General features: G+C 52.1%; 1 protein-coding gene across 3 annotated transcripts in view; it reads left to right on the plus strand.

Moving 5' to 3' along the window:
• The first annotated feature begins 2,920 nt into the window (after positions 1–2,920).
• FAM53B (family with sequence similarity 53 member B) overlaps positions 2,921–27,496 on the plus strand; it is a 57,546-nt gene continuing 32,970 nt past the window's right edge. The window contains exons 1-3 of one of the 3 annotated variants that reach the window (XM_063338393.1): positions 2,921–3,031; positions 20,852–21,084; positions 24,042–24,093. In XM_063338393.1, coding sequence (XP_063194463.1) covers positions 21,016–21,084; positions 24,042–24,093 — 121 coding nt within the window. In that variant the 5' untranslated portion in view covers positions 2,921–3,031; positions 20,852–21,015. Of the gene's footprint in view, positions 3,032–18,899; positions 18,918–20,851; positions 21,085–24,041; positions 24,094–27,034; positions 27,165–27,496 lie in introns of those variants that run through there. The other 2 variants (XM_063338394.1, XM_063338395.1) reach the window with 2 other exon arrangements.

The raw sequence follows: 27,496 nt of genomic DNA on the forward strand, positions 1-27,496 counted from the left end.
TTGGTGTTTCAAGCAGAAGGATGTAGGCTCTTTCACTCCAATTTGCGGTAGAAATCAGCCTCACTGACTGCTGCCCTACCCTAGGGCACCGGGGGTGCTGCATTTCTGCTTATCCAGCGTGGCGTGCGGCTGTGGGGCATGTCCACAGCCACCTCGGGTTTTGGGAATGATGGACAACTAACTCTTGGCTTGTCTTAAGCCGATTCGGACGCAAACGTGACTGACAAAGTGATTAGCGCGTTCAAGTGAGAGGAGACTTCGCGTATGTATTTCATGGTCTATTTATTTTATCCGTCAACTGTTTCCATTGCACCTAGTCTGGGGCAGCCCGTAGCTCCGCGGTCGTGCCCTCTGCCAAGGCAGGGAGGGAGGCAGCCAGCGAAGCGGGGAGCCGAAACACAAAGCTGTTGCATGTGTGCAGCAAATAACCTGTGAAATAAAAGAAGGATTTTTAGGTTTGGTGCAAATCCCGTAAGCCAAATGTACTAAGAACTGCGCTCCTCGTTACAACCCTCTTGCACAGCAGCGCTTCACTGGTTCAGGGTATCAGGTCTCCTTGACTCAGATGCTTTCTGACCTAGAACAGACCGATTGTATGACAGAGACGTGCTTGTTCCCTGGGCATGAAAAACGTGTTAAATATATTCTGCTCGCTGTTATTTAGAATTCTGTGAATTTCAGGATTTCCCCTGAAACTGGAGTGTGGCTTCTGAAACTGGTCTTCGATGGAGCCAGGATGTCCCGGTGTGTATGTAGTACCCAGCACAGCTGGGTGGCTGGGACGTCAGCCCGCCACTGGGACACTCTGCTTGGCCTTGAGGGAGTGCCTTACCTGTGTCGCTTGCCCGGCAGGAGACGCAGAAGGATAAAACCACAAATACCTGGGAACGCTCAGGTGCTCAGAACAGCGCAGAGTTGTAGGTCATCACGAAAAGGACGCTTCTGAAATTATTAGCCACCCTGGTGCGTATGACTTGAATAACAACACACCGGAGAAGGCAGCGAAGCGTTGGAAAGGCTCCACAGAAAGCAGATTGTAACTGAGCAGCCCACTCCTGTGCACTGGAAGCGAAGGACATTGTGTCTATCCACAGGGCTTAGCACTGGTACATTTAAATGTTTTAATGACTTGGACCCCAGTATCGTTTCAGAAGGATGATGGGGATCATTAGTTTTTTTCCTACCCACAGTTTCCATCTCCGTAAGGACGGCTCCTAGTCAGTGGGTAGCAAAGGCGCTGACATCCGAGACAAAAACACAAATTAAATCAGCTCAGAATTCAACTAAATGAATTTTCTGTCCATGATGACTGAACTCGCATGCCCAGTTCTTTAAAGCTTGAAAGTGATTTCCATGTTTCCCCCTTCTGCACCGTCACCAGAGCAGGGACCTCTGGCCAACCTTTACATTTAAACAACATTACTGAAAATACTATCTGTGGAAAACAGGTTTATGGTTTGGCAACAGGCTTTCGTGCACGCTGGTACCTCTCCACAGCCAGCTCATCCGTCGGAAAGCACAGAGGGTGAGAAGCAGAAAATGCTGGGTTTGGACCGAGATGCAGCAGCAGACAAAAAGGAACCTTCTGCTTGGTGCTCAGAGACCGAGCCTGCACGGCGCGAGGCCGCCACGGGAATGGATTCAATTATGCTGCAAGCTTTATTACTGAAATATTCAGCTGGGAAACCATAAGAAAACATTTTCAAACTTGATTCCCAAAGTTCTGGAAAAGGAGTTTGCAAGTGGTTTATCGCTACCCGTCTCAATACACGGATAAGAAAAGCAAACGCGGAATGCAATGGTGGGGCGCGATGCGAAAACCCCTTCGCATCATCGACTCATTCATCCTGTTCATAGCCCACTCACACCGGCCGCTCCTGCCTAATTTAATATGTACCTAATTTTATATATGCCATTCCATGCACACATGCCCGTACTCGTTCCTACTTGCCATCCCCAGCAGCGTGCCCGGCCATCCAGCCGGGTGGAGGAAATTCAGCCCCAGATTCATTCCTGATGACATCTGTGTTGTCTGCTCGCATATGCTCCAGATTAATGTTTAGGCTCTATTTTGTAATGGGTCCTAAATCTTCCTTTTAGCTGTCATGTAGTTTCCTTGTTCACTAATTACGCTCGCTCTCGGAAGAAGCCTACGTGCTGTGCGTGGTTCGGCTTGGATGGATGGAAAATGTTATTGTTAGAGCAGATTGCTCTGAAGGCCCTCTCCCAAGTGAAGCCAAGCAGACGGGGACCCGTGGCCACCTTCGGTCGGGCAGTATTTTGCGGAGAGTCCCAGCCTCGTCCCGAAAGCAACGCTGGAAAAAATGGAGGAACACGAAGGAATGGGATTTTTTGCCGGATCCCACCCGCGGCCGCAGTGATGTATTAAAACTTCAGGGCTGCTTTTTGCCGGGGGGACCCCGCGGGACTGCGCTGGAGCCGTCTCTCCCGGCCCCGGCCGTGCCACCAGGAGTCACTCTCGGCCTCGGGACGGGTGGCGGAGCCCCAGGCGTGTCGCGGGGCTGCCAGCCCGCCCGGGGGCTGCTGTCACAGCGGTGCCGGCCACCGGCCGCGGGCTCCCCATCAGCGAACACCGGGGCGCTGCCCGGACTCGCTTCTTTTTATTATTTTTTTGTTTTTTTTTTTTTCCTTCCCCCCCGCCCCACGACGCTCTTTCAGGGCGATGTCAACCCCGGGGATGCCCGTTCAGGCCGGCGGCCGGGGGGCTCTTTCCTCCCCCCTTACCTCGCCCCCGACCCCTCCGGTGCGGGGCTCCGGGCCCCGCTGCGGGATGGGGGGCTGTCCGCAGGTGCGGGCCGGGCCCTGCCTCCGCCCGGGCCCCGCTCAGGAAGTGACAAGCGCATTTCCTCCTCCTTTCCTCCCTCCCTTCCCTCCCTCCCTTCCCTTCCCTCCCTCGCTCCCTCCCTCCGCCCCGCCCGCAGCACGGCGGCGGCGGCGGCGGCGGCAGAGGCAGCGCGGCTCGGAGCGGTGCCCGCAGCCGGCCCGGCCGGGCCGCCCCGCCGCCACCACGGTAAGAGCCCCGGTCGCGCTGTCACTCGCGGCGTGGGGGTCCCGCCGTGTCGTCCCGGGGGTGGCTGGCGGCGGGGGGAAGGAGGGGAGGGCGGACAAAGGGCGGCGGTGCGCCCGCCTGCCCTGCCCGGGGTACGGCGGGGATGGGGGGGCGGAGGGGAACGGTGCCTCCCCTCCCTTACCCACCCCCTCCCTCCCCCAAAGGGCATCCTCGCCCCGGGGAGCGGCGGGGATGCTCCGCTGCGGTAGTGGCCGCCGGGTCGGCGCTCCCCCGGCTCTCGGCACCCCGGTCCTGCGCCGTTCGGCCGCCGAGGAGCCGCTAGGAGCGGCCGGAGGGAGCGAGGTGCGGGCGGAGGGCGGCGGGGGCTGGGTGCGGGGATGCTGGGCGGGGGATGCTGAGCCCTCGTCGCAGGAGAAAACCGGGTCCCCTGGCCGGCCAGCCGGGGGGAAGGTCGCCTCTCCAAAGTTTAACGTGCGGGGGGAGCAAGCGTTCCTCCCCTCCAGTTACTCTGCCTTTCCCTCTGTAATTTCTTCCTCCGAATGGATCAACACGTGCTTTCCTCTCTCCGGGCCGCGAATGATGTTTAACGGGGCTGAAACTTGGATGTCGGTAGGAAACTCCCCAGGCTGGGGGTCTGACGGGGGGCTGCAGGCCGGGGGAGCGGTGGACGTGGTTGAGCATCACCGCAGAGATGCTCTCCAACCCGTGCGGGGCCGTCGCCACGCTTCCCGCGGTGCCCTGCCATGGTTTTCACGCCTGGCACATGCGAGGTAGCTCCCGGTGGCTCCCAGGGGGTCTCCAGCGGCGAAGGCCAGCAGCGAGCGATGGTGGCTCCTTGCTCTGCAAAGTGCCCTGGCAGCAGAGCGGTCCCAGAAAGTCTGAGTCTTGTTTCTCCATCCAGTGATGTCAGGTTGTTCAGATTATACGGCACGTGAGGATTTCACATATGGATGTACATGAAGATTTCATGAATAAGGGTTTTCTTTCTCCTCAATAATTTTAAGATTTAGTTTACTTGACAGGGAGAGTGACTTTGTGACAGCACGGTGCCTGTCACCGGCTAGTGCCGCCGGCTCACTCCGGGCCGTGCGGTCTGCACAGATGCTGGTGTACCTTGGCAGCACACCACCTCCTTAGGAAATCCTCCGGAGTAAAAAGTAAGCATAATTTGTTATGAAATAGGCTGATAGACCAAACTTCAGTTTGCGATTGAAACCAGATGTGCATATTTTCCTTTTGAATCCTCGAACAATAATAAAAGTCTATTTTGACAGATTAAAAACTACTTGCAAATTGCCGAGGTAGCAGCGTCTTGCGATAATACTGGAAGACCGCGGAGGGCCGTGAGCGTCTCTGCCCGTCTCCCACCAATATCGGGGCTCTCCGAGCGTGGGGGGGGGCTGCTGCTGTGTTCCCTCCGATGGCAAGGCTCACGCGAGGCACACATTCCCTCAGCCCGCCTCCGACGCGGGCAGAAATATTTACCAGGGCTTGGCTGAGGGCTGGAAAAAAGAAATAAAGAAACACCAAAACAATGCCGATAATGTTTCTAGAGAAAATATTTGGGGTGGGTCACAAAACAGATTAATTAGAGTGATAGTAAAAAAACCTGAATTTCAGAGCGGTTTGCTCTGTCCCTCCCTGTCGTGGCTCAGTGTAGGTTTGAAAAGAGTTTCTGATTCATTTCTTCATTTTTCAAAGTCCTGAGGATGCTGCTGGGACGGGTGTTAGACCCGGCTTCCTCGCGGCCGGGCTCAGGGGGGCAGGATTAGGGCTGCTCGCCCCATGGCAATTCTCTTGGAGAAGGACGCAGCCTCTTTGCTTTCAAAAGCTGGGGAGAAAAACCCAAGTGAAACAACCTGCCGAGGAATTGTTTCCTTCTCTCCACTTCAAAGGAGAGAAGGACGCCCTGGACCGTGGAGCACGGCCACGCGTGCCGGCGGTTTTGCAGCCGAATCCCTGGATCCGGACTTTCTCATTTCCAGGTTAAACCCAGAGGAGGGAGGGGAAACTTTTGCGACTTCCAGCTCTGCTCGGGGCCAAGGTCTCCAAGAACCGCTTCGGTTATAGAAAGCAGATGGCCTTTGGGAGGAAGATCAGTGAGAGCTCAGGCTGTCGAATGCAAAACTTTGCCTGTAAAATCAGGGCAAATCAATTCAGTAGGTAATTGATTTCTGTGAGTGAGATCCAAATTTTTACCTAAGGAGATCAAGCAGACTGTGGGACAGAGCCAGCACTGATGTAGGCTAATTTTCAGGTATGGATACTTGCATAAATAAATACATGGGCATAAATATGCACACAGGCAAATAAGTAAACATGTACCAATATAAATCCCCAAATCCACTTTTGTTAATTACATGTAATTAATTTTTTTCGGTATCAAAGGCTTGCTTCACTTTCAGCAAAGGTATAGGTAGAACAAGATACACAACTTCTTGCCGAAACACCTGCATTTCTGCGCCCAACAGGCACGATGGACTGGGTTCTGAAGGGGGTGAAGGGGGACGAGGTTTATCCTATTTGTCCGGTTTATTATTACTGATCGGCTTCTGATTTCTTGAGTGACAGCTGCGTGGTTTGAGGCTGTTTTTCCTTTTTCTTTATTTCTTGGAATGTTGTAGAGAGTTTCTTTTCTTGATCTTCATGGGGATGGAGGTAGTTTGTGCTTTCCTTGGAAAATCTCGGGTAGAAAAGAGGACACCCCGGACAAAAAGGCTGGTTTTGTTCCCTTCCCCCTCCCGTATCACATGGTTTGTAGAATGATTTTGCTGGGAATAGTCCTAATGAACATTAATCTGGGGCAGAGCAGACTTTGGACCCACGGGCTGGGGCAGGGCGAGGTGCCAGAGATGCTCAGAGCTCTTTGGAGAGCTCAGCCCCGAGGGGTCGGGTCTCCTTCCCACGGCCCAGGGGAGGGAGAGGAGATGCAGAGCCTTTGCATCAGGTCTGCCCTCGCCAAAACTGGGGTTGAAACAGTTGAAAATACCTCCAGAAAGGCAACCCCACCTTTTATTCCCGTGGCCGTGGGGGACCAGGCCAGCAGAGGAGCTGGGGAAGTTGCTCCTCTGTAGCTCCTCGAGCAAGCTCTCTTCGTGGCTGACTTTTTTTTGCTCCTTTTTCTCCCAAAATGGGGAGGAGGAGGAAGAGGAAGCCAGCCTGCTGACTTGGGGAAACAGAACAGAAAGAAAAAAAAAAAAAAAAAAAAAAGCCTGATGGGTAGCAGAGGGCTGTGACTGTCGGAGGTCTCACGTGCCTGGTCCGACGCGGCGGTGGAGCCTCCCCCGGCACGCCACGCTTCGCTTTGCAGGGTTCCCCACGGGGCCCTGCAAAAATACCACCAAAACAACAGCTCCTCCGGCGCGTCTGCTCCCTGGAGGGCTAAATATAAACTAATCGGGCGAAGAGAGGGGAATTTTCCACCATGCTACTCATCTGCGCCTGCGAGCCTCCCGGGCTGAGCCCTCCCTGCCCCAACCCGCTGCCCGCCGACCCCGGCACGGCACCAGTGCCGCCACTCTCTTCAGAGATGAGACTTTCCACAAATTCCTCGAAAGCGGTCGGGGCAGCAGCAGACCTGAGCCCTGGAGCTCTGGTTTTGCACTGGAGTTTCCCTATGAGCGGTGGCCGGGTTGTCATTACGAAAAAGGACTTTTCCAAGGTCACACCACGTGGCCGCAGTGGCAGCACAGCTGCCCACGAAACAGCAATGCAGAACGTGGCTCCGGTACAGTGAACCGGAGAGCAGATCCTTGGGCTCTTTTGTTTTTCCAAACTTTTACGAGTTGGCCACCTTTAGAGAGAGGAAAATTGCCAAACGAGAGCTTATTTCTGAAGCCCCGCCAGGCTGGTGCGAGCTCCGATAGCGCGGGCTGGGGGTGCATGAGCCTTCAGTCATCAACAGGTGAAGGGGGGGGTATCGAAAATGAAAGAAGTGTCATCACACAGCTCATTTACACCTGGGATTTCTCCTGGCTTCAGGTGGTTGATCCGTGAGTTATGGAGCCTGTGTGTTAGTTATGTCGGATAGCACATCTTGCGCGTCTCACGTACGCTGTGGAAGATAAATCAGATTTGACATGTCAGAAGTTTCTGTTGAAACGCGCGGAAGGAGGAAACCGCGTTCGATTGACCGGGAGGAACAGGGACGCCTGTGCGAAGCGGGGGTCCCTGCGCCTGTACGGAGTTTGGCTCCATAATCGCTGTATTTAAGTAATAGTTTAAGGATTGGTTGAGTGAGCGCAAAAAATCTGTTCTGGTGCACTGAGTTTCTATACCCCCCCCTAAAAAACCTACTCGTGGGAGCCTTGGTCACGGTTTTTGCTTTTAGAGGATTAAATATAGCAGCATCATCAGCGTCGCTCCTCTGTAGTCCATTCGAAGCATCCCTTGGGCTGTATTATTCCCTGTATTTGTGGATCCTGGCTGTAGATTTTGCTTTCGGCAGCCAAAGTCCAGGGCTTGCGCTGTGCGGTAGGTACGGGACCGGAGTGAAAGAAGAGTTTTACTTTGTGGCCGCTTTGTGCTTATATATCATTACGTCTCCTAAGGTTTTAAAAAAAAAAATAAAAAAAAAATAGAAACCTGGCAAACTTTGATTCGGCAGCTGGAAAACCTGCTCTCCCTCTCTCTGCTCACAACCAGCCCTGGGAAGGAAGGACCAAAACTCCTTTCGATGGCAGAGGAGAAGCGGGGGCTGGCGGTGCAGGATGATGCTGCTGCCGAGGCACACCAGCAGCTCGCTCTGGGCTGGGGTTAGGACAGCCTGCTACAAAATTACTCCACGTATATATATTATTAACCCCGTTATCGCATGCTTTTTTCGTCACAACCGCTACAAATGAATATTGTGTAGTATTTTTGAAAAGACAAGTTTTAATACTATTAAATAGATGCCAAAAGCTACAATAGTGTGCCGAAGCTGAAGATCTGTTACAATTACGAAGATGCAGCAAGCATTAAAAATACCCACGTTTGCTTTTGTAGCCTCTCTGTTAATTCAGCAAAAAGATTATCTCTTTCTTGGGCTATCAGTTGTCATCTACCTGAAATACAGCGCGATGGATGGTACCGCTCAGGGCGCAAGCATCGTGGTTAATGAAGATTTACAGTTACCGGTAGCTTCATTTAGGAACTTATCACTCGCATTTTCAGTTGTGCGTGGTTCGTGTTGTTGGTAGAAGATTACTTTTCCCATGGAGGTTTCGGGTGAATTGTTAAATTTTGTTTTAAAAAAAAAAAAATTCAACTCTTCAGTGTGATGGGTCGCGCTGTCGATGCCCTCCCTGCGCCTGTCCCCTGCTTGTCTCCCCGATACGCTGTGAGGGTGGCAGGGTGAAAAGGAGCCGTGTCAGAGTTGGGACAGGAGCCCGCTCAGCCTGCGGAGGGGCTGGTTTGTCACCCCTCCCTTCCTGGTCCGTCACCCCCTGCTCCTGGTCCTTGCACCAGCCACCCTGGGGACCGCACTGGGACACGGGGGCTGCTGGTCAGGGGGTGCAGCGAGCCAGGAGAGCGACTGCTCCGTGTATCACCCCTTTTGGTAATTTTCCCAATTAATTCTTGCTGGAGCGTGTCTTTTGGAAAAGCCATCCACCGCAGGGAGAAAAACGTAGGGAGGGCTGAGGACCCGCCGCAGTCGCGTTATCGCGCTGGTAATTTATGGCACTGATTGTTGGCTGTGCTGTTCAGGAAAAAATTGCACTTTGCCTTTCCTCTGAACCTGCGTGGTTTGGAGTTCCCGCAGCGCTGGGTGGTGTGACACAGCCGGTCCGGTCCCTCTGACGGACCTGCTCAGTGTCTCCTTCCCTCTCTGAAGGTGCCCAGGTTTCTCCTGAGCAGTTACCGCTCCACATTCCCCCCGTCTTACACCGTACCCGTGTCTTCAAGTCCCTCAGTTACTCCTGGCGTCTTCTCCTGACCTTACTTAGATGTGGCGGACGGCTCCAGATCCCTGTGGGGCTCATGGAGTGCAGAGCACAGAGGCGACACTGTCTCTTCTCCTCCCGGAGATCCCCAATTTATCCAGCCCAGGTGCCCTGATAAACCCCTGCGCCATGGAGGAGCCGGGGGATGTGCCCCTGATGTCGAGGTGAGTGTCTTTTAAGCAATTTTTAAGGCGTATCTTAACATCTCAGTTAAAAACAGGGCTGGTTGCTTCTCTCCATTCTCCATCGTCAAGTTGTTCTCCTCCGTTTTTAGCGCTCTGCCTGTTTTGAGTCACTTACGCAGCGCTGATTTTCCCGTTTCCTTCCCAATTACTGCCAGAAATATTACACGGCGTAAGGTGAGAGCCTGGTTTCTGCTGAGGCCAGTGTTGCCCATGGATTTGCAGGTCTGCCCGAGACGGGTCAGTTAAATAGTTACCCATTTCCCTGCGCTTCCGTCAAGTGTGCGTGACCAGCGCTCCCTTTTACCGGCACAAAGACATCGAGGGAGGCGAGAGAGCTCTTTTCTCCCTGGAGTTAATTGTGGTTCCTGACTCTCCATCCTCGGACTGAAACCTGCTCGTTTTGTCGGGGCCATCACATTTACGGCTTCTGCCTGTCCTCCGGGAGCGTCGGCGGTGATGGCATGGAAGACTTTTTTGGCACGACCTTACAAAATTTGAAGGTGTAAATTATTTGGAGCTGTTGTTTAAGAAAGATCTATATTTAGCGCCAGCTGCTTAATATCATCCCAGATTACTCTTGACAACAAACTTGACCGTATCATTTTACTTTCTCCTTAGGGCAGCGTTAAAGTATGTATTGACCATTTCTGCCTTTTCTGCATCATTACTGCCGTTCTCTCCCACTGCAGTGTTGTCAGGGGGACTTTTTGTTGTCCTTAATGTCTATAAAACCCCCCTGTATCCTGTTTTCTAACAGAGCCTGGTGTTTAAGTTGCGGTCTCGCGCATTTTTAAGGTGGTGCTGTGATTTTTGGGGACTTCACCATGGTTTACAAATTCGAGGATTCGTTAATTCCTTCACTCATTAGTGTAGCAAGTTGATACGTGTTTTTCCACATGACGAAGGTGGACGTTTTTGGTGCCCTGTTTGTTCTGGGAAATCGTTCAGCTTTGGGCACTGACAGAATACCTGGCGCGACAGCCTTCCCCATAGCCTGCTGGCAGCTGCGGAGCCGGGATGGGATGCGGCATTTCGGCCAGTTCTCCTTGGGATGCCGTTTTGGGAGGGGGCTCCATGGTTCATCGGTGCCAGGCCTGACCCCTCTGTCCTTTGGGCTTCCCATTGCCACAGCACTGAGGAATCCATTTCTCCTCCTGATTTTCACCTGTGGGGCAGGAGGGATATGCGGAGGGTATCCAGAGATGGAGACTCTTGGGGTGGAAAAAGCAGATTTTTAAAAATTTATTTATTTTTTCCCCTTTACTACGTGTTCACACTGTCGTAAATGAGCTCGAGGAAGGCTGGGCAGGACGGTGTTTCTGCCAGCCCAAATAAACGCGGGGACTGTTTTCATTTCCACTTATTGCTGGATAGTTTTTTTTTTTTTCCTCTCGTCTCTGAGACGGGCTGCAAAATCCGGGCTTTTACGGGTGCCAAGCCATAGTGGGACTCATCTCGCTGCGTGGGAATTGGGCACCTCCAAGGGAGCGAAGCATCCCAACGTTGGGAAAATTGTCCTCTGTGGGCATTACATCTCCGGGTGGGTGATCGCCTGGGGGGGGGTACCTTGCTTTGGTTCAGCCAGAGCCAGCTCGCTGGAGCTGTACCCCAGGCTTGCAGCAGCGCGGGGGGAAAATGTTTCACTTCCCCCCCCCCCCCCGCCCCGCCACCCCAAAGGAGCCAAACCTGCAGAAGTTTTTGGCTTTACGTGCTGCTGACACCTCGCAGGAGCAGAGAGTGTGTTATAGCAACAGATTCTGTATTATTCCAGCCTTGCAAGCGTCTCCCTGTGATATTAAAAACACCGGGTGAAACTCAAATCCAAACTCTGAATGAATGACTCCGTGGAAATGCTGTCGGGCGCCTTTCGGTGGTGCTTTGGCTTTGATTTAAATGGGTAAACACGGTGAGTGGGTGTTTGCTTTGACTCCTTCCTCTTAGCGAGAGACTTCCTTTGAGGGAAGGTGAAGCCTCCAGTACTGTTCCCCATCGCAGCGTTGGATCGTTCTGCCCGTGGCTTGGTGTTGGCGATGCCTCCCCTGCCTGCCCGGGCCCCGTGCTGCCAGGTTTGCCCAGCACCAGTGGGAAACCCCCGATTTCCCCAAATATCGGGGTTGCCTTTTGTCCAGGGCTCTGCTCGCGGGTACGAATATCCCTCGCAGAGCCTGGTTTCTCCATCTGGATGTGGCGTGGTCATCCCACCCTGCTGGGATGATGCTGCAGGACACCCTTGGCTTTTGGAGGCATCTCCCCCTGCTTGCCCCAAACTCTTACGTTCTGTTCCCCTCAAAGCTTCCCAAAATCACCTCCAGCTTTGACTGCACCAGGTTTATGTGTTGGAAAGAACCTTGCCGTGTGGCGGATGGTTGCTGGAGGAGGCAGGGTGGTTGCACCCCATCCTCTCCTTGCCCTGCTGCGTTAGGAAGAGCCTCCTTATCCTCCCCACACATTCCCCCATCTCCACCGGAGCTATCAACACCAGCTCCTTGGCAGCCTGTGCACGTAGGAGCCGTCTTCTGGTAACAGATTGTTATGTATTTAATGAACCCGAGGAAAACAAGAAATTTGAAGGCTGCGGGGCGATACAAGTTTGCTGTTCAGTCTGCCAAATTCACGCTAATTCAGACAACTCGCAGATGTTTGGCTCCTCGTTCTTTAAAGAGATTTATGTGAGATGCAGGACTCGGAAATTTGTTCCCGGTGTGTGTGGGAGACGGAGGTGGCAGCGTGAGCAAAGGTTTCCCGGCCCCAGAGGACTCCGTCCCTGTCTCCGTGGATGTGCCACTGCTGTCCCTTCCTCTTGCCAGTGCAATGTTGATGGCAACGAATGGACAAACAGCAGGGAAACATGCCTTTCAGTCGCTAGGAGGATTAATAAAGGCTCTGGGTTCATCTTTCAGGAGCCGAGGAGCTCTTTGAAAGCTATTTCTCAGCTGAGGAATGAAACCCCAGAGATTGCCCAAGAGCAGAAGTACTTTGGTCTAATGCAAACAGTGGTCTCGTAGGGTTTGCAGGTGACAGCGGGCATGTGTGGTCCCCTGTGTGGGCACAGAGAGTGCCCGCTGGAAGCATTTGAAATTCTTAAATTGTTGCCTGCCTAGTTCGGGTAGATGATTTCAAACTTTGGAAGGTCCTAAGTGATCATTTTGCTGGACTTCACCTGAGGTTCTGCGGTTTCGGGGTATTTATCCGTCAAGGGGAAGCGGTAGGAGATGATGTGAAGCCTGACAGTCGATGCACACATCCAGTCTTTCCCTCCTTTAAATTCCGGTATTTCTTTAGGGGCTCTCAGCCTCTACCCATTCTCCAGCTCAGCCTTGAAAAAGGGAGAAATGTGACTTGCAAACAGTATCCAGATCCGTTCTGAGAACGGCGATGGTGCTCTCCTGGCGCTTGGCAAGCTTCCCTCAATTACGCTACGAGACGTCCCAGCTCTTGCTCCTGCTTGGTCCCTGTGGTGGTTTTTTGGTAGTCACCGATGAGTAGAAGGCGTTCCGGTCAGCTTTTGCAGCTGCAAGACGTGCTTCTCGCAGAGACCTCAAGAGCTCTGGAGCAAGGAAGCCCGGGCTGGCCAAGAAGCCCCCCCATAACCCTCAGAGCTTTAGTATCCGGCTGTAAGTAGGTGGACGTCGTGTTACAGAGGTAGGTATTAAGATGGGTTTATTGTGCTGTTTGAAATTGTTTATGGCTCGAGAAGCGAGTCTGTAAAAATGGCACGGTGGGGCTGTGTTTACTCTCTCTGTCTCAGGCGTTTCAGGCTGTTATATGGGAAAAGAATATAAGGAAGAAACAAGAATTGGGTTTTGTGTCTGTTTACTAGAGCAGCACGCTCCAAGCGGTAATTAAAAGTAAACCTGGACTCTGCTGGCTTGTTCAGCATCCCTCGTTGTTGAGATTAAGCAGCCAGAGCAATTCTCAATTCAGCAATTCCTCAGCTTTTGGGAGCGTGGCCAACACTCACAGTGTCTCACAGACCATTGCAAATTCTTGTAATAAATCTCACAATTGGGGAAAAAGAAAAAAAAAAAAGGCAGAAAGGTGAGATGGCTCGTTGGAGCAGCAGGCTGGAGTGCTGCGGCTGCTTCAGCGGCCCTTCTCCAGAGACATCCCTTGGTCCAGCATTTCCAATATTCCTTGGAAATATTGCTCAAAATTAGAAGCAGTCCCCTAATGAGTGGATTAGGCAATGATCTGAGGTTTGCTCAAAGAGAACGTGCCATTTCTGCAGTTGTTGGGACTAAGAGCGTCCCGTAGGATAAGCCGATACGGCCGACACAGGGCCGTGCATCGGCAGCATCTCTCCCCGAGGGCAGCATTCCTGTGGGAATCCCCCCCGGGACCGGTCCTGCTGGGAGAGGAGGATGCTGGGCTCACTGGGGCTGAGCTTTGCTGCGGCGGGTCTGGGCCAAACTGGTCCTGGCGTTGCTCCGTGGCAGAGCGATGTGCTGGGGATGCCCCTTCAGACTGGAGCAGCTCCTCAGCCTGTGCAGGCGGCCAGCCAAGGGGTGACCCCTTTGAAGGGCTGATGCTGGCCCTCCACGGAAGTTTATGTGTAGGCTGAAAGTGCAATCGAGAGATACTGAAGACCCCACATTAGTGCTCTAAATATATACGCTCTTTAACTACTGGGCATGAGTTTTCGTGGGGCGAGTTGGGCCCCGTGTGGTCACTTTGCACGTCTAATGGGAGACCAGCAGTCTCCTCGTTCGCGCCTCTCGCCAGTTGCTCTTTTGCGATGACTAATTTTGCTCTCTTCTTTTCCTTTTCAGTTGCCAGGGAGGAAAAGGCAAAGTCACTGCCAGCACCGTTTTCTTCATGCTAAAATGTTGAGACAAAGCCCCTCTGCCCCGTCCCTTCACTCCCTTTCTGCCGCTGGCGTGTAAGGGAGTCTGTCCCCTGCCACTCCTCTTCCCTGAGAGGACAGGGCCAATGAACCTGATGTTTTACTCAACTAGATGGTGTGTAATTTTCCTTAATTGCTCTTATTTCTTTACAGTGAGAGCTTGCAGGCAGATGAGGTCCAACCCGAGCACGCAGGTCTGTGCCTGAGCTTGGACTTTGGGCTCTCCCCAGAGGCTGGGGTGGTTGGACGTGTGCTTTGGGGCTCAGGGTGCTGGGCACCCGCTGCCTTGTGTGACTTTGTTGGGTTGAGGCGGCAACCAGGCACTTGGAGTCAGGCTTTGGACTGAAATAATAGATTTTTATTTGCTTAGTAAGTAATTTACGGTTGTGGGCAGGACCCCAGTACGTCTGTTGTTGTGAGGGTTAACCTCAGACCTCCCGAAGCCACGTTGCACGTGGCCATCCGCAGTGGCTGCACATCATATTTTCCATTCCTAATGTGGCCCCTCGAGATGGGTGCTGTTGCAGTAAACCTCGGGCTCCTTCTGGCTGTGGATTTCATTAGCGTGGCTGTAGAGGTCGGCTCCATCTGGGCTGTCCTGCGCAGGCAGCTCTGTGGCACACACGAGTGCTGGGCTGCGTCGGTGAGAACCTCCGTTCCTGCGTGAAGCTGTTGGTCGTAAGCAACGAGGTGATGCGGTTCACAGAATCACAGACTGGCAGGGGTGGGAAGGGACCTCTGGAGATCATCTAGTCCAACCCCCTGCCAAAGCAGGGTCACCCAGAGCAGGTGGCACAGGAACCATGCAGACCTATGGAGCGATGCTCACCATAAACACAACCCGTTACCGCTTTCCCCTTTGCTGTGCTGGCCGTTAAAAATGTTAAGCGTCGGCAAGTCTTTTACTTATTAATTAATGCTGAAAGTGTGTCTTTAACTTGTTAGCCCTGGAAAAGTCTAGCCTAGCTGCAAGCAGGAGGCGGGGGAGGACGTTTCTTTATTCCTTATCTTTGGCTGGTAATTTCTGAGTACCTGGAGCACGTGGTGAGCCCAAGTTGTTGTTGGACAGGAGGGGAGCGCCTTGCAGGATGCGTGGTCTCCTGGCCCGGAGCCCTTCTCCTGCTGCTCGGCAGGGCCATACTTGGCCCTCCAGGAGCTGGGGAAGCCCCTGTGGAGCAGGAGGAGGTGACTGCAGGCTCCGGGCGAGACGGGACAGTGCTGCAGCCTTTCTGCTCTGAAGGCTGGGCCAGCTCTTTCCTCTAGACAGAGTCCCAGGGGATGATGCCGACGCGGCTGCATCCGTGGAAATTTTGTCCTTTGAAGTCACGTGCGCTGACTCATGATCCTGTTTACTCAGGACTAGTCCATGGGGCGTTTTCACAGCGTAAAGACTTCTTCTCAGGCTCTGAATGGCATCTTTCACATTTATTAGTGGTAAATCGCTACTCGCTGATGACGTGGAAGGGTGAGATGCTGAGCAAGGCTGCTTGAGAAAGGGGTGCAGGAGGCAAATGATTGCCTGAGTGAGGAAATGAGCTTACACGGAGCTACATGCAAATGATAGGCTTCAAAGATTCTCCCAAATTAGTCACGCAATAAATCAACACATTGACGATGTACCTCTTGGCATTGTCCAAAGCACTGATGCTGAGACAGGCTGTGCAATGGGGAGAGGCAATGTAGCCCCAAAACCCTCCTCAGAAGCAGAAGGATGGGGGGGGCACGATTTTTAGTTCGGATAACAATTGCAACGTGATGCTCTGTAAGAAGCCTTACACCCCACAATTTGCGATTGCTGTAACCAGTTTGGGCTATTTCCCCAAATTCCTTGGAAGCCACCTGTAGCTTGGTTTGGAGGGTTTGGAGGGAGGCCGGCTGGCCGCAGTGTGCCCGGGCTCTGCAGTGATCTGTCTGTCTGCATGGAGAAATTGGGATCTGCGTGGCAGGGGGTGGAATTTCTGTTTCATTGGTGAGAGGCGGAGGATGATTAAGTCTTAGAAATGTGCTCAGAGTTTGGCCTGGAGGGATTAGGTTTGGTTCTTCAGATGTGTGGGTCTAAACTGTGTTAAATAAACTCCATGGTCCCTTCGCTCAGTCCGTTGTTTTCTGCTCAGAGAAGGCCAAGTTGGCATTTTCCACGCCCAAGCTGTATTTATTGCTTTTTTTTTTCTCGGAGACTCATTTATATCAAGCTGCTGCCTCTGTCCTTGCGTGTGTTTGTTGCTCGTTTGGTAGCGTTGCACTCAACCCCCCCTGATCCCCCCCCATCCTGCCAGACCTGCTCTCCAGCCTTGCCTCCCGAGGCACCCTCAGCCTCCGGAGAGCAAGACGGTCTAGCCAGAAAATGCGCTGAGCCAGGAGCCTTGGCTTGCTCCAGCCTTGCCTCCCGAGGCACCCTCGTGCCTTCCTGTACCATTGCCCTTGGCTCTCCGGAACGACACGGATGGAGTTTGTGGTGTGGCGATGACAGGAATATTTTTCGCTGAGCCAAAGCGTGCTCTGGGTTGTACCATAGTGTTTTGGAATGATGCTGCTGGTGGCCATGGAGCCAAGTCCGCAGCTATGGCGAGGATGGAGCCTGCGCTTGGGTGCTTGTCCTTCCTCTGCTTTCAGAGCTTGGGAGGGATTTGGAAGTGTCTGGAAATCCTCCGCCTGTAGAGGGACGGGCAGCTCTCGCTTTCATTCCGAAAGTAAAGGTCAGGAATGCTTCCCTTTTCCTCCTGCAGGGATTTAAACAAACTTTCTGGGCAGTCTAAAGGGCGCCTGAGCACTTCTCCGGGCAGAGCGGAGAGAGCGGTGCTGGGGCACGGGGTAGGAAGCAGGGTCCTGCGCGGCTCCTTGTTTTTTCACTGAAGGCTTCGGGCAGCAGAGTTTAAAAATTCAGCAAGGGCAGGTGATTTGTATTCCGAGAGCGATCCCACCGTGCTGCTTGCAAGGTGTATCGGTGTGCAGAAAACAGCTCCGGCTTCTCGTTCCGGTGTGCCCTTTCTGCCTGTAAAGAGGTTTTACGCCAGCGCGTGTGTCTGGAGATGGAGTATTGGAGCTGGACGGGGGTTGAATGTGTTCTGTACGGGGGGCAATGGTCCCGCAGCAAGTGTGATGCTGGTCCTCCGTCGTCTTCACGAAGAGCACTGCTGGGGTCGGGTATATGGGTGTGCGATACTGGTTGCTGTTCAGGCTCCCTTCAGCTGTGGCAGAGCATCCAACAGCTTGCTAAATTCCGAGGTCTTTTCCATACATTTCAGCGTGGGAAGTGAGCGGGGAACAGCTGGGACTCGGCCTCTGGACGGTGCCTGCATGGAGCCTGCAGTGGTAGCACCAGTCGTGGTGGGGAGTGGGACCTCCCTCGGGGAAGGGCTGTTTGCCCACGGTGAGCAGCTCTAGGTCCCTTGCTGGGACCTTCCAAGGAGCTCATTTTTTCACAAGCGATGCCTTTCAAGCCCGTGGGTGAAAGCTGGATCATCTGACTTACCCTTTGTGCAGTGTAATTTTTTTCCAAGCCCAAGAGGGGCTTGGATCTCAGGAGATCGTGTCCATCCCCGTGGCCATGGCCCAAGGCTGAGCTTAACCTTGATGGTGGGATGGAGATAGTTCCTTTATCTGATTGCAAATGAGGAAATACCTTTCTTCAAATAATTAATGGTCCCCGAAAAGTATCTTTTTATTAGCGCGTGTGTGTGTGTGAAAGCCTCCAGTCTATAAATACACCATAGTTTCCTCCTCAAAGTCAATAGGGAGGACATCCCAGCTCTGCAGAAGCCTTTCTGTCCCACAGCACTCGTTTGCAGGGAGAGGACGTGACGGGGCAGGACTGCGCCAGGTCACGCCGTGCGTCAGGAGCCCGCTGGAGCAGGATGGGGAGACAAAGATCACATTTCACCGGAAGGTTTTTCCTTTTTATTGCAGTTTCTCGGTGGGGATGGTTTCAAAACCTAACCAAGAGGTAGATAAAAAAGCCCGGAGGACGTAAAAATACGCCTCGGACCTGACGTTGGGTGGTGTTAACTGCCAGTTTGCTGGTGTTTTGTGGCGTTATCGTTAGGGTTGTGTTGATGGCAGGGGATGCAGTGGAGCAGGGAGAGGGGAGGCGTGAAGCAGTGTGTGCTGCAGCTTGTCCAGCTTAGGCAAGGAGCCTCTGCCTGTACTTGCCACCGGTCCTGCCTGCTGGCTGCCGCACGCCTGGGTGTGGGTAGGCGCCTGCTGCAGCAGCGTTAATCATTACCTTAGGGAAAGATAATTATTCGTGGAGAAATCGTACCCTGTTAACGAGGAACCGTGCTTAACCGCTTTCATGCTGCTCTGAACACTTGTTTGATCTCCGCTCTCGGTGCTGCTGCCGCGCCAGCGATGGCCCCAGAGTCCAGCCCCATGGCAAGCGTTGTGCTTTCTGTGTTGGGAGCAGGGACAACTGAGGCTGTGGCAGATAAAAATATAAACCTTGGGTGTTTTTAGTCCTTGTCCTGTGTTTTAGCCATCTAGGGTGTGGAGCAGGAGGGCACTGCCAGGGGCTTCTCCAGTACTGGGGGAAGGCTGGAGCCTCCCAAAAAGCCTCCTGTGCCGCATCCTTGGGGTGGCTTTAAACCTGGCTCAGCTCCCCCCAGCTTGGAGGCACACACTGGGATCTAAGCACCTCTTGTCCTGCTCACGAGAAAGAAAAGGAGGTGAGCCGGCAAGGATGGGATGTTGTGTGGCTGCCATGGGTACCACGTGTGTGCTGCCGGGGTACCGTACCAGCATTGGGGATCTTGCAGTGAAACACTGGAGGCTTTGGCAGCAAACACACCACCGGTGTTGCTTCTTTTCTCCGGTATGGCTGTTTCCATATTATTTGGTCCTGATTTCCATGCATCTTTCTTTTGTCCCCATCTGTTCCCTGTTCTGCGCAGCCCTTTATGGGGAGCATCCCCTCGCCTGGTCTTTGTTCAGAGCCCGAGGTAAGCAGCCATCCCACTTGAACAGGACCTCTGTGTTTTACTGCATGTGAATATATTTGATGCAAAGACCATCAAAATGCAGAAATTTAAAACTCCCATGGAGCTTATTAACAACTGTACAGCGACTCTTTCTGCTTGCTCTTGGAAAAGAGCTCGTTGGCCCCGGCAAGGGCTTGGGGGAGGCTCCTGAGCATCCCCTTGTGGGGGTCCATGTGTTATAACAGAGGTGTCTGAGCTGCCTCCAGGATCACCAGGGGGTTTGCAGTCCCATGGTGATGGTCATGTTCTTGTGTTAGTCATAGAATCATAGAATGGTTCAGGTTGGAAGGGACCTTAAAGATCATCTAGTTCCAACCCCCTGCCCCGGGCAGGGACACCTCCCACCAGACCAGGCTGCTCAAAGCCCCGTCCAGCCTGACCTTGAACACCTCCAGGGATGGAACTGGTTCTCCAACCATCCCATCCTCCCCTGCGTCGTGCTCTCCTCGCATGAACCCAGGCTATCCATAGTATAAATATATGATCCCGGCTTGCAAATGATATGTCATTTTGGTGGTCTGAAATGCTTTACTTTTCTATTTGACGGTTCCCATTTGGTCATTGGGTTGCCCAGAGGTTTGTGATGAAGCTACCAGTAAATTGTGTATAAGCCCACTGATGTCCCATAAGAAGCTGGAGACTCTACCATGTGGCCTTGGGAACAGTAAATCTTTGGAAAATGTATTGATTCCCAATCCTGGCTTTGCACTCTGGATGAACTTTGTCCTCACAAAGTAATAGAAGGTGATTTTTTTCTTTACCAGCCAGCTGGCCATCAAATGAGCTACTCATAACACCATTGCGAGTGCTAATCCACGTAAACGTGGAAAAGATGATTTACGAGCTGGGAAGAGAAGCCGTATCAGTTTGTAACGAGGTTTAATACTTAGCGGCATAGTCTCAAATATTGTCGTTAAATGTTGCAATGGGGTTTTGACTGCGTGTTACAAGATCAGTGTTTTGTGCTCTTCGGATCATGCAATGCTGGTTTTGTTTGTTGGCATTAACTGCAAGGCAACAAAACAGCGAAACAGGATTAGGGGAATGATTTGGGAAAAACACTGATTTCTATAATCAGATTTGAATTGCAAGCTGTCTGCTTTTACACGGGAGTAAGTTTACCGGAGAGGATGCCAGGAGGTGATGCGGGGCTGGGCAACTGCTCGTGGCCAGGTCTGCGTGGTGCTCTATGAGCCCGGTTGGCAGCCTGTTTTTTTAATATGTGCTTCTCATTGTGCGGTTTTTAGTTTTTCCTACCTAAAACTACCTATGAAATAGGTAAGGATCAAGATCTGTAGGGTGTCCCTTAGGATTTCAGGGCAGGGAGCACTCTTCTTCCTTGCAGGCAGCTCTTGGCCTTGTTTTTTCCCCAAAGAACTCTTCATGGGAACAGGGGAGTGGCTGGGGTGGGACGGGGGCATCCAGGGGATTTCATGGCCTTAATGATGCCGGAAAGGCTTTTTTCTGCTGGACATCTGCTCCCGGTTGGTCTGGGGGCAAAGGCTTCTGTGAGATCAACCCCGGGGGCTTTAACGAACCCTTCTTTCAAAGCCTCAGTATCTTCGATACCGGGGATATGAGTTCCCTTCTTCAAAGGGAGAATTCAGAGAGAACTTTATTTATTTATTTATTTATTTATTTGGATGAAATACTTCTGTCCCTCCGGACCACCTTGTGTACCTAACGTGCTCCCAACAGCTCCTGTGAGTTTCCCCTGTCCCTTGAAATGCCTCTGCGCTGATGGGGTGCAGAGGAACACCAACAATATTTAAGAGTCTAAAATAAATAACTTGCCTGGAGTAACCGCCGTCGTGGTGTTTCTTGGGCAGCGCTCACCTCCCGCCATCCCCCCAGGCCAGTCCCTTAAAGCTGTTCCTCTCTCTCTCTGTGTGCAGGGCGTTTTCCGCGCTCAGAGGTTGTTCCTGCGCATCCCCCGAGGAGCCGGTGGGACCGATCCTGTCCCGGGGGAACATGCACTGAAAAAGGAGCTTGGCCCGACCCCGGCTGATGGCGCCTTTGGCCTGGACCCTGATGGACTCCGAGGCAGGACTGCATTACCATGGTGATGATCTTAACCAAAACTCGGGAAAACAAAGGTGCTGACTCTGTAACATGCAGGACTGAGCTGGTAAGCTTTGTGAAATCTTCCTTCAAAACTCTCTTGCTGCCAAGAGCTTTGCCAGAATTTAATAATATGGGGGTTTTTCATGCTTGCAGGGCCAGGTCTTTAGATGGTTTATGTCACTGGTTTCTACCAAGCTGCATTAATATCCAAGGAGCAGGCGATTAACAGATGATTGGAGTGCTGTGGCTTTTGCGTATGTGAATTTCAGTAAGCACGCAATGGAATAAACAGCAGAAAAAAATAAAATCAACATTGGGAATAACACGGGCGAGAAGTTGCTTCACCAACAGCGAACAGATGCTCATCATTAATAGGAGGATGAGCAAGTGGGGAGCGGGATTAAGTGGGAGGCGGCGAAGGGCATTGCTGTGGTGCTTAACAGCCTCGCTGGCAGCCTGGAGAGATGCAAATCCAACCGTGCCGACTGAGCAGGCAACAAAAATAAGTAAAGCAGGGGCAAGAGACAGACTAAATGATGCTACAAAGGGCGAGTGGGGCTGGGAGTGGGAAATGAGGGGCAATGTGTTGTCTGGGGGCAATGTTGGAGCAAGCGAGGGTGGGGAGCAGGGTGGGGATGCGGGATGCCGGAGAGCCGTCTGAGGAAGCCCAGAGCAAGGCTGGCTGGGGACATTTGAGCCTCTGCCCTCCAGGAGAGGTGGTCATAGTCCGAGAAGAAGTTAGACCAAAAGGCTATTCCTCGCAGGGTGCGCTGAGAGCTTCAGATAAGGGTGTGCGGGAACCCGGCAGGAAGCATCTGGCAGGGTTAGAGCCATAAACGGGCATTTTGAGCATAACAGAGAGATAAATGCCGAAGTTTGCTGAAGATGACAAACTGTCCAGCGGGGCTTCCTGGGCAGATAGCGCAGTGTGCCTGGTCAAAGGCAGGCTGCCCTGCCAGTGCCCGGTGGAGGAGAAGGCGAGGCAGCCTTAAATCCTGCCTTAAAAGGGTGGTATTCGTGGAGGAAGGATATTGATATATTAGAAAAAACATCCTTGCTTTAGTGTTGGCAGCTGCTGCTTGGGGCGGCTCAGAGGGAGCCTGAGCATCCGATGCCGGCTGTGCCCCAGGAGGTGTGCGGGGCTGGGGGGGGAACTTACTGCGGAGAGGTGGATGAGAATTAGTTTCTTCTACTACTACGGGAAGGGATGGGCACTCGGATTGTCCGACGGCGGAGCTGTAATGCAAAACTTTGCCCTCGCGTGTTTGCCAAGTGCCTCCCGCGGCTCTGGGGCTGGGTCAGCAGTGGAATGATAGTCCCAGTTACACAGGCTGAACAGCTGGGCTGGTAAATTGGGGCAGATGTTCACAAGAAGCCTGATCCACCAAAGAAAGCAAGAATTTTTCCGTTGACTTCATGGGAAAGGCCAAAAAGCAAAACCTAAAGGAAATAAACATCCGAGCCGTGGGACAGTATCACCCACCGACGCCCGACGGGCTCATTTGGTTCAGTTCCCAATTTGGTGTTAGACGCAACTCTTACGAAATGGTAATTACACTCAATATGAGACATATGTCATCTAAAGACGTTCCTCTCCCTCCCGCCTTTGCAGGCCGTGGCTGGTCGCTGGGGCTGGCACGCAGATGGGCGCTGGCACAACCCCTGCCTTCTCCGGGGATTGTCCCACTTCCATTGCTTTGGCCACTCTTTGGAGACAGCTGCCTGCCCTCACTCTCTCCTCATTAATTCTACCTTCTGCTTCATAAGCTGGGGACAGTAATTCTACCTGCCGCTTCATAAGGTGGGGACAGTAATTCTACACGCTGCTTCATAATGTGACAGATAGAAATAGCCTGACTTCACCTCGAAAAGTGGCAACATGCTCCAAAGGTGACCAGCCCTGATTTATCTTCTCCCCATCTGCACCCCATTGTTGTTTTCTGCCTCCGCATCCCTCTATATTACAATATTCCGTGCACAAAGTGGGATCCTTCGGTTGGATTGCTCCGTACAGGCAGGTGCCAGCATTTTGGTACGTTATTATTATTGTCCTGTGAGCAGGCAACGTGTAAAACATGGATCAGGAGAGAAGATGTGACCCTGGTGGCCTAACGCCAGATGAAACGCAGCTATGGCAGCGCAGACAAACGGGGAGGTTGTGCTGGTGCTTCCCCCACATGATGTAAAACCTTGGTCAGAGGGGATGGTGTTGCCAGGAAAGGCACTTCAGAAGCAGAATATGGGTATTTTGGGGGATAATAGAAGAACAATTAGCATGAAAGCGTGTTTTTGCAGACATAGCTGAAATGGCATGTAGCTGCAGATGACATATTGATTTATTGTGTATAAAACTGTCCATGGCCATTTTTAGAAGTCTGATGATGTCTCTTACACTGTCAAGAGGAAAATTCTTGGGGGGAAAAAAAGAGCGCAAAAAGCATGCAGGATTATTTTGTACCCATATAGTGGTGTTTTTCCCTATTTTTGGTGCAAATCAGCACAGTCCAAATGCAGACTCCCCAGGAGCGCTGGGGTGAGGACACTTTGCCTTAGACACACAATATATGTTTAAAAAAACCCCAACCAAATAGCTATTTTGTACCTAAACAGGAGGCCTTAACAGGCTTGGTTGGGGTTCAGATACCACTGCTCCTGCTTTCTTGTCCAATCCAGAATTACGGCGGAATTGCAGCTCCCGGTTTAGTTTTTCCGGTGTTTTGGGTCCCAGTGGTGGGGACCTCACTGCAGCTATTCCCGTGGGTGAGGACTAGGCACAGGAGCCATGATCTCCAAGCTTAGGCCTCGACACTGACTCTCTGCAGCACTTAATTAAATTTGATTTCATTGAAGGAACATGACTGAGTCTGTCCCCTGGTCCATGCCAAAAGGGGACCGTGGTGGGCGACCGGGGCTTTCCCCCGGGCCGGGTGCCACGTGTCTTCGCTGAGGCTGGAGGCAGGGTGGTTTCTGGTGCCCCGGTTGAGTCTGCGAGAAGTGAATAGTTTTTCTGGTTGTTTGCAGCACACTCCAAAGATGAGTCAAGGACCTACCCTCTTCTCTTGTGGCGTGATGGGTAAGTAACAGAAACTTCTGTCCCTATTTACTTCACCTCTGCTCCCGCTTCCTTATAGCCGTGGGCGGGAAGATGTCCTGGATAGCTGGATCTCTCCAAAAAATGCTCCCCTGCAGACCCCGGGGTGGGCATCCACCCACCTGCCCTGCATCGTGGGGACGGAGGAGCACCCACCCCACCACCCACTAGGGGTGGCCATCACGCCTGTGCCACCCTCCTTCCCAGAGGCGGTTGTCCTGCCCCGTTGCCATTGCTGAGTCATTTGCTTATCTCCTTCCCCTCCTCAGTGCTTTGATATGTCTGCTTATTTTTAGAGTAACTTGTACAGTTGAGATGATAAGCATTTTGGGTCTGAGATTAAGTTTGAGTATCCATCCCATGACTGTGGCTGTTGACTGTTTGTATGGTGCAAGTAATAAATATCAGTATTATCACTAAAATGTTCTACCACTTGGCACAAAGTGTTTGGACAGGCCTCAAACAATAAGGAAAAAGTCTTTTTTTTTTGGCCTATGACAATAACCATGGTATAGGATGTTTAATATCTTTCATGTCAGAGTTTGCTATCAATTTTTATGACAGCCACCAGAATTGATGGGGGATTGGTGCCTTGGTTGGTGATTCTGAAAAACTGATAGTGCTGGAGGATGTGCCGTTATTCTGTGTTCTTTGGGTTTCGTGGGGGGGAGCCAGTCACTAGGCGAAGTCTCAAAACCCAATTAAAATTGTAGGTCAAGTTTGAGCCAAGCTACTTGGTATGAAAGCCAGTACTTTACAGACAAAGAGGCTGCCCCTTTTCTTCATGGACACAACTCTCATTAGCGTTAATGGGAGCCGAGCACACGCATTGAGGGGAGATATTTCTCAAGCTCTCCGATAACTCCAGTCATGGCAGGGGGTGGGGGAAGATGGAAAGCATTTGGATTTTTTCAGAGGAAAGTCCCAAGCTTCAAAGTCAAGAAGGGATAGAGACAACCCGTTCCCTTTCTCCTGCCTGTCAAACATGAGCGAGGAACAAAGAAACCCAATCAGCTGGTTTTGTCTTGCGCTGTGGCACTGGCGGGCTCTTCTGCAGATATGAGGAGTCTGTGCCTAATTGAAAAGCAGCTTGTCGTTAACAGCCTTTACAAAGCCTTCTGAGTCTTCCTTGGCTGCCAAATTATCCTCTTTCTAAGGGAACTGAAGCCCACCTCGTTGACCACAGCTTGCCATGTAACCGTCTTTGTCATGCCTAGTCAAGAGGAGCCAGGCTTTCCAGCACGCAAGGCCATTGGTTGGCTTGGGTTTAATTTTAGGCATATTTCAAAAATGTTCTTCTCGATGTCTCCAAATGTGGGCCAGGATCACAGACCAATCCAGCGTCAAAACTTGCTTGACATTTTAAATAAGTGCCATGGCTATAATGGCACCGAATGTGAAACTGGGAGGATATTTCAGGTCAAAGGGCCAAGTCTCTGTTGGTGGAGAGCACTGAGATAAATAAACACGGTGAAGTTTGAACTGGCAGCACGGCCAACGGGAGGCAAAGAGCCATAGTCCCATGAACAGTGTCAGGGGGGCAGAGGGAAGTTGACTGAATTTTCTGTGTTTTTTAGCCAGAAGAGGCTGAGGGTCTCAGCACAGGGTCTTCCTGGTTGCCCTTGGGGGCAAGGGCACCTTTGGGCAGGAAGGCAGCTCAGAGCTGGTCCCAGTGGCCGTGGGACAGCAGGGCAGAGGGAAGCCCAGCCTCTGCCAGCCAGCCGGGGAGACCATCATCCAAACCTGGAGCTTCATCCAAACTTGGATGGACCATCATGCAAACTTGGAGCTTCCCACAGGCATTGGCTTGTGACCATTTATCTGCAGGAAGGAGAAGGAAGAAGTTGGGTCAAAGCTCCAAGGGGTGCGTAACGCACCATGACCAAGAAACCCAGCTGACTCAAGATGGCAAAGTTGGGCTCCTGCTTACCCATGACACAATGTCGGGGAAAAGAGTAAACTGAAGCCCACGCATTTTAGATGTAGGTGCCTCGTAAGGTACTAAACACCACGAGAATCTGAAAATGGATTACAGATTGTCATATAACTCCATATATGAGTAAACATTACTGAATACTTGATATGTTGGGTGATGCAATGTTGGATCAGCTTCTCAAGGTGACCTAAATAATCTTTTGATTTTTCGATTTATAAGAAATACTCCTGCCAGTGCGATGATGATAATATTACTAAAAAGATTGGTTTTATCTTTATATAGCCCTTCGCTGGGAGGAAGATTAAAGATGAAATGCCTAAAACTATAAATTTAACAATTTCTTTTTTCCCTTCTCCTTGATGGGCCCTTGAAACATCTGGGAGTTTAAGAACTGTCCTGTTGTTGGATAGGGGCTTTTTTCCCCCCCTTTTTTCCCTTTTCTTCCCCTGCAGTCTCCATCACATCCCCCAGTGAAAATATCAGTGAACGTGCTAGAGAAAGAAGGCGATGTATTAGAAAGTCGAGGCATTACTTTTGACTTCCTGTGTTGAAATTTTTCTGTCTTGGGGTGGATGGCAGAAGAAATTTTACAGTTTTTTATTGCTTAACCATTGCCTCGCGGGTATATAAGCAGCGCTCAACCTCTAAATCAGTAGCACCAGGGCTGCACTAGTCCAGCCTTCTAAGAGAAAGTCAGCGGGTGTGTGCCGGCAGCCGTGGCCTCCCAGTTTTTGTGTAAGCAAAAAATAAATTACCTTTGAGGCAAGCTGTGGGCAGAGTTTTATTGAGGCTGTGCCAAGGTGCTTGCAAGTTGCAGTCGCCCTGGCCGCAGGATGGGAGTCCCGGCGCGGTGGGCCTTGCATGCATAGCCTGGCTTGTGAAAGGGAAGGGGAGGATGGGCTTGAGCCCATCAGGGACGGAGCCTGCATACATCGTCTGTGAAATGCTCTTTGAAAAGTCACCGTCATTTGCTTTTCACCTTGGAAGCACCCCCAGAATTTGTCCTTGTAGAGCGCTGCAGTAGAGCGGGGTGATGGACGGAGCATGAAGGTCAACTCCTGCCTTCTTCAGCACACTCCTCTGCCGGCATGGTTTGGCAACGCCAGTGGTCCAAGAGGTGAGTGTGCCGGGGCATGGCAGCCTTGGGTCTTGTCTTGCACGCCTCTTCCCTGGAAATTACTTTTCATGCCGTGTGGGTGATGGAGGACAGCCAAGGAGCCAGGAGGAAACCCAGCTCATGGGGCGTGATGCCCCTCGATCGCATCCCAAAAGCTCCCAGTGCAGGGCTTGCAGGTCTCCTCTTTCTGAATTTCCTGGGATTCCGGCATTATTTCGGAAAGCCATCAGTGCAGAACAACATCTTGGTGCATGGTCAAGCACAGTCGAGCCGCAAGGAGAAAAAGCGGCGCAGGGGAAGCCAAGGAGGCGCAGCTGGAGCGGGGAGACCTC

The sequence above is a fragment of the Chroicocephalus ridibundus genome, chromosome 6 (genome assembly GCF_963924245.1).
Source record: "Chroicocephalus ridibundus chromosome 6, bChrRid1.1, whole genome shotgun sequence".
NCBI classification, from domain to species: domain Eukaryota; kingdom Metazoa; phylum Chordata; class Aves; order Charadriiformes; family Laridae; genus Chroicocephalus; species Chroicocephalus ridibundus.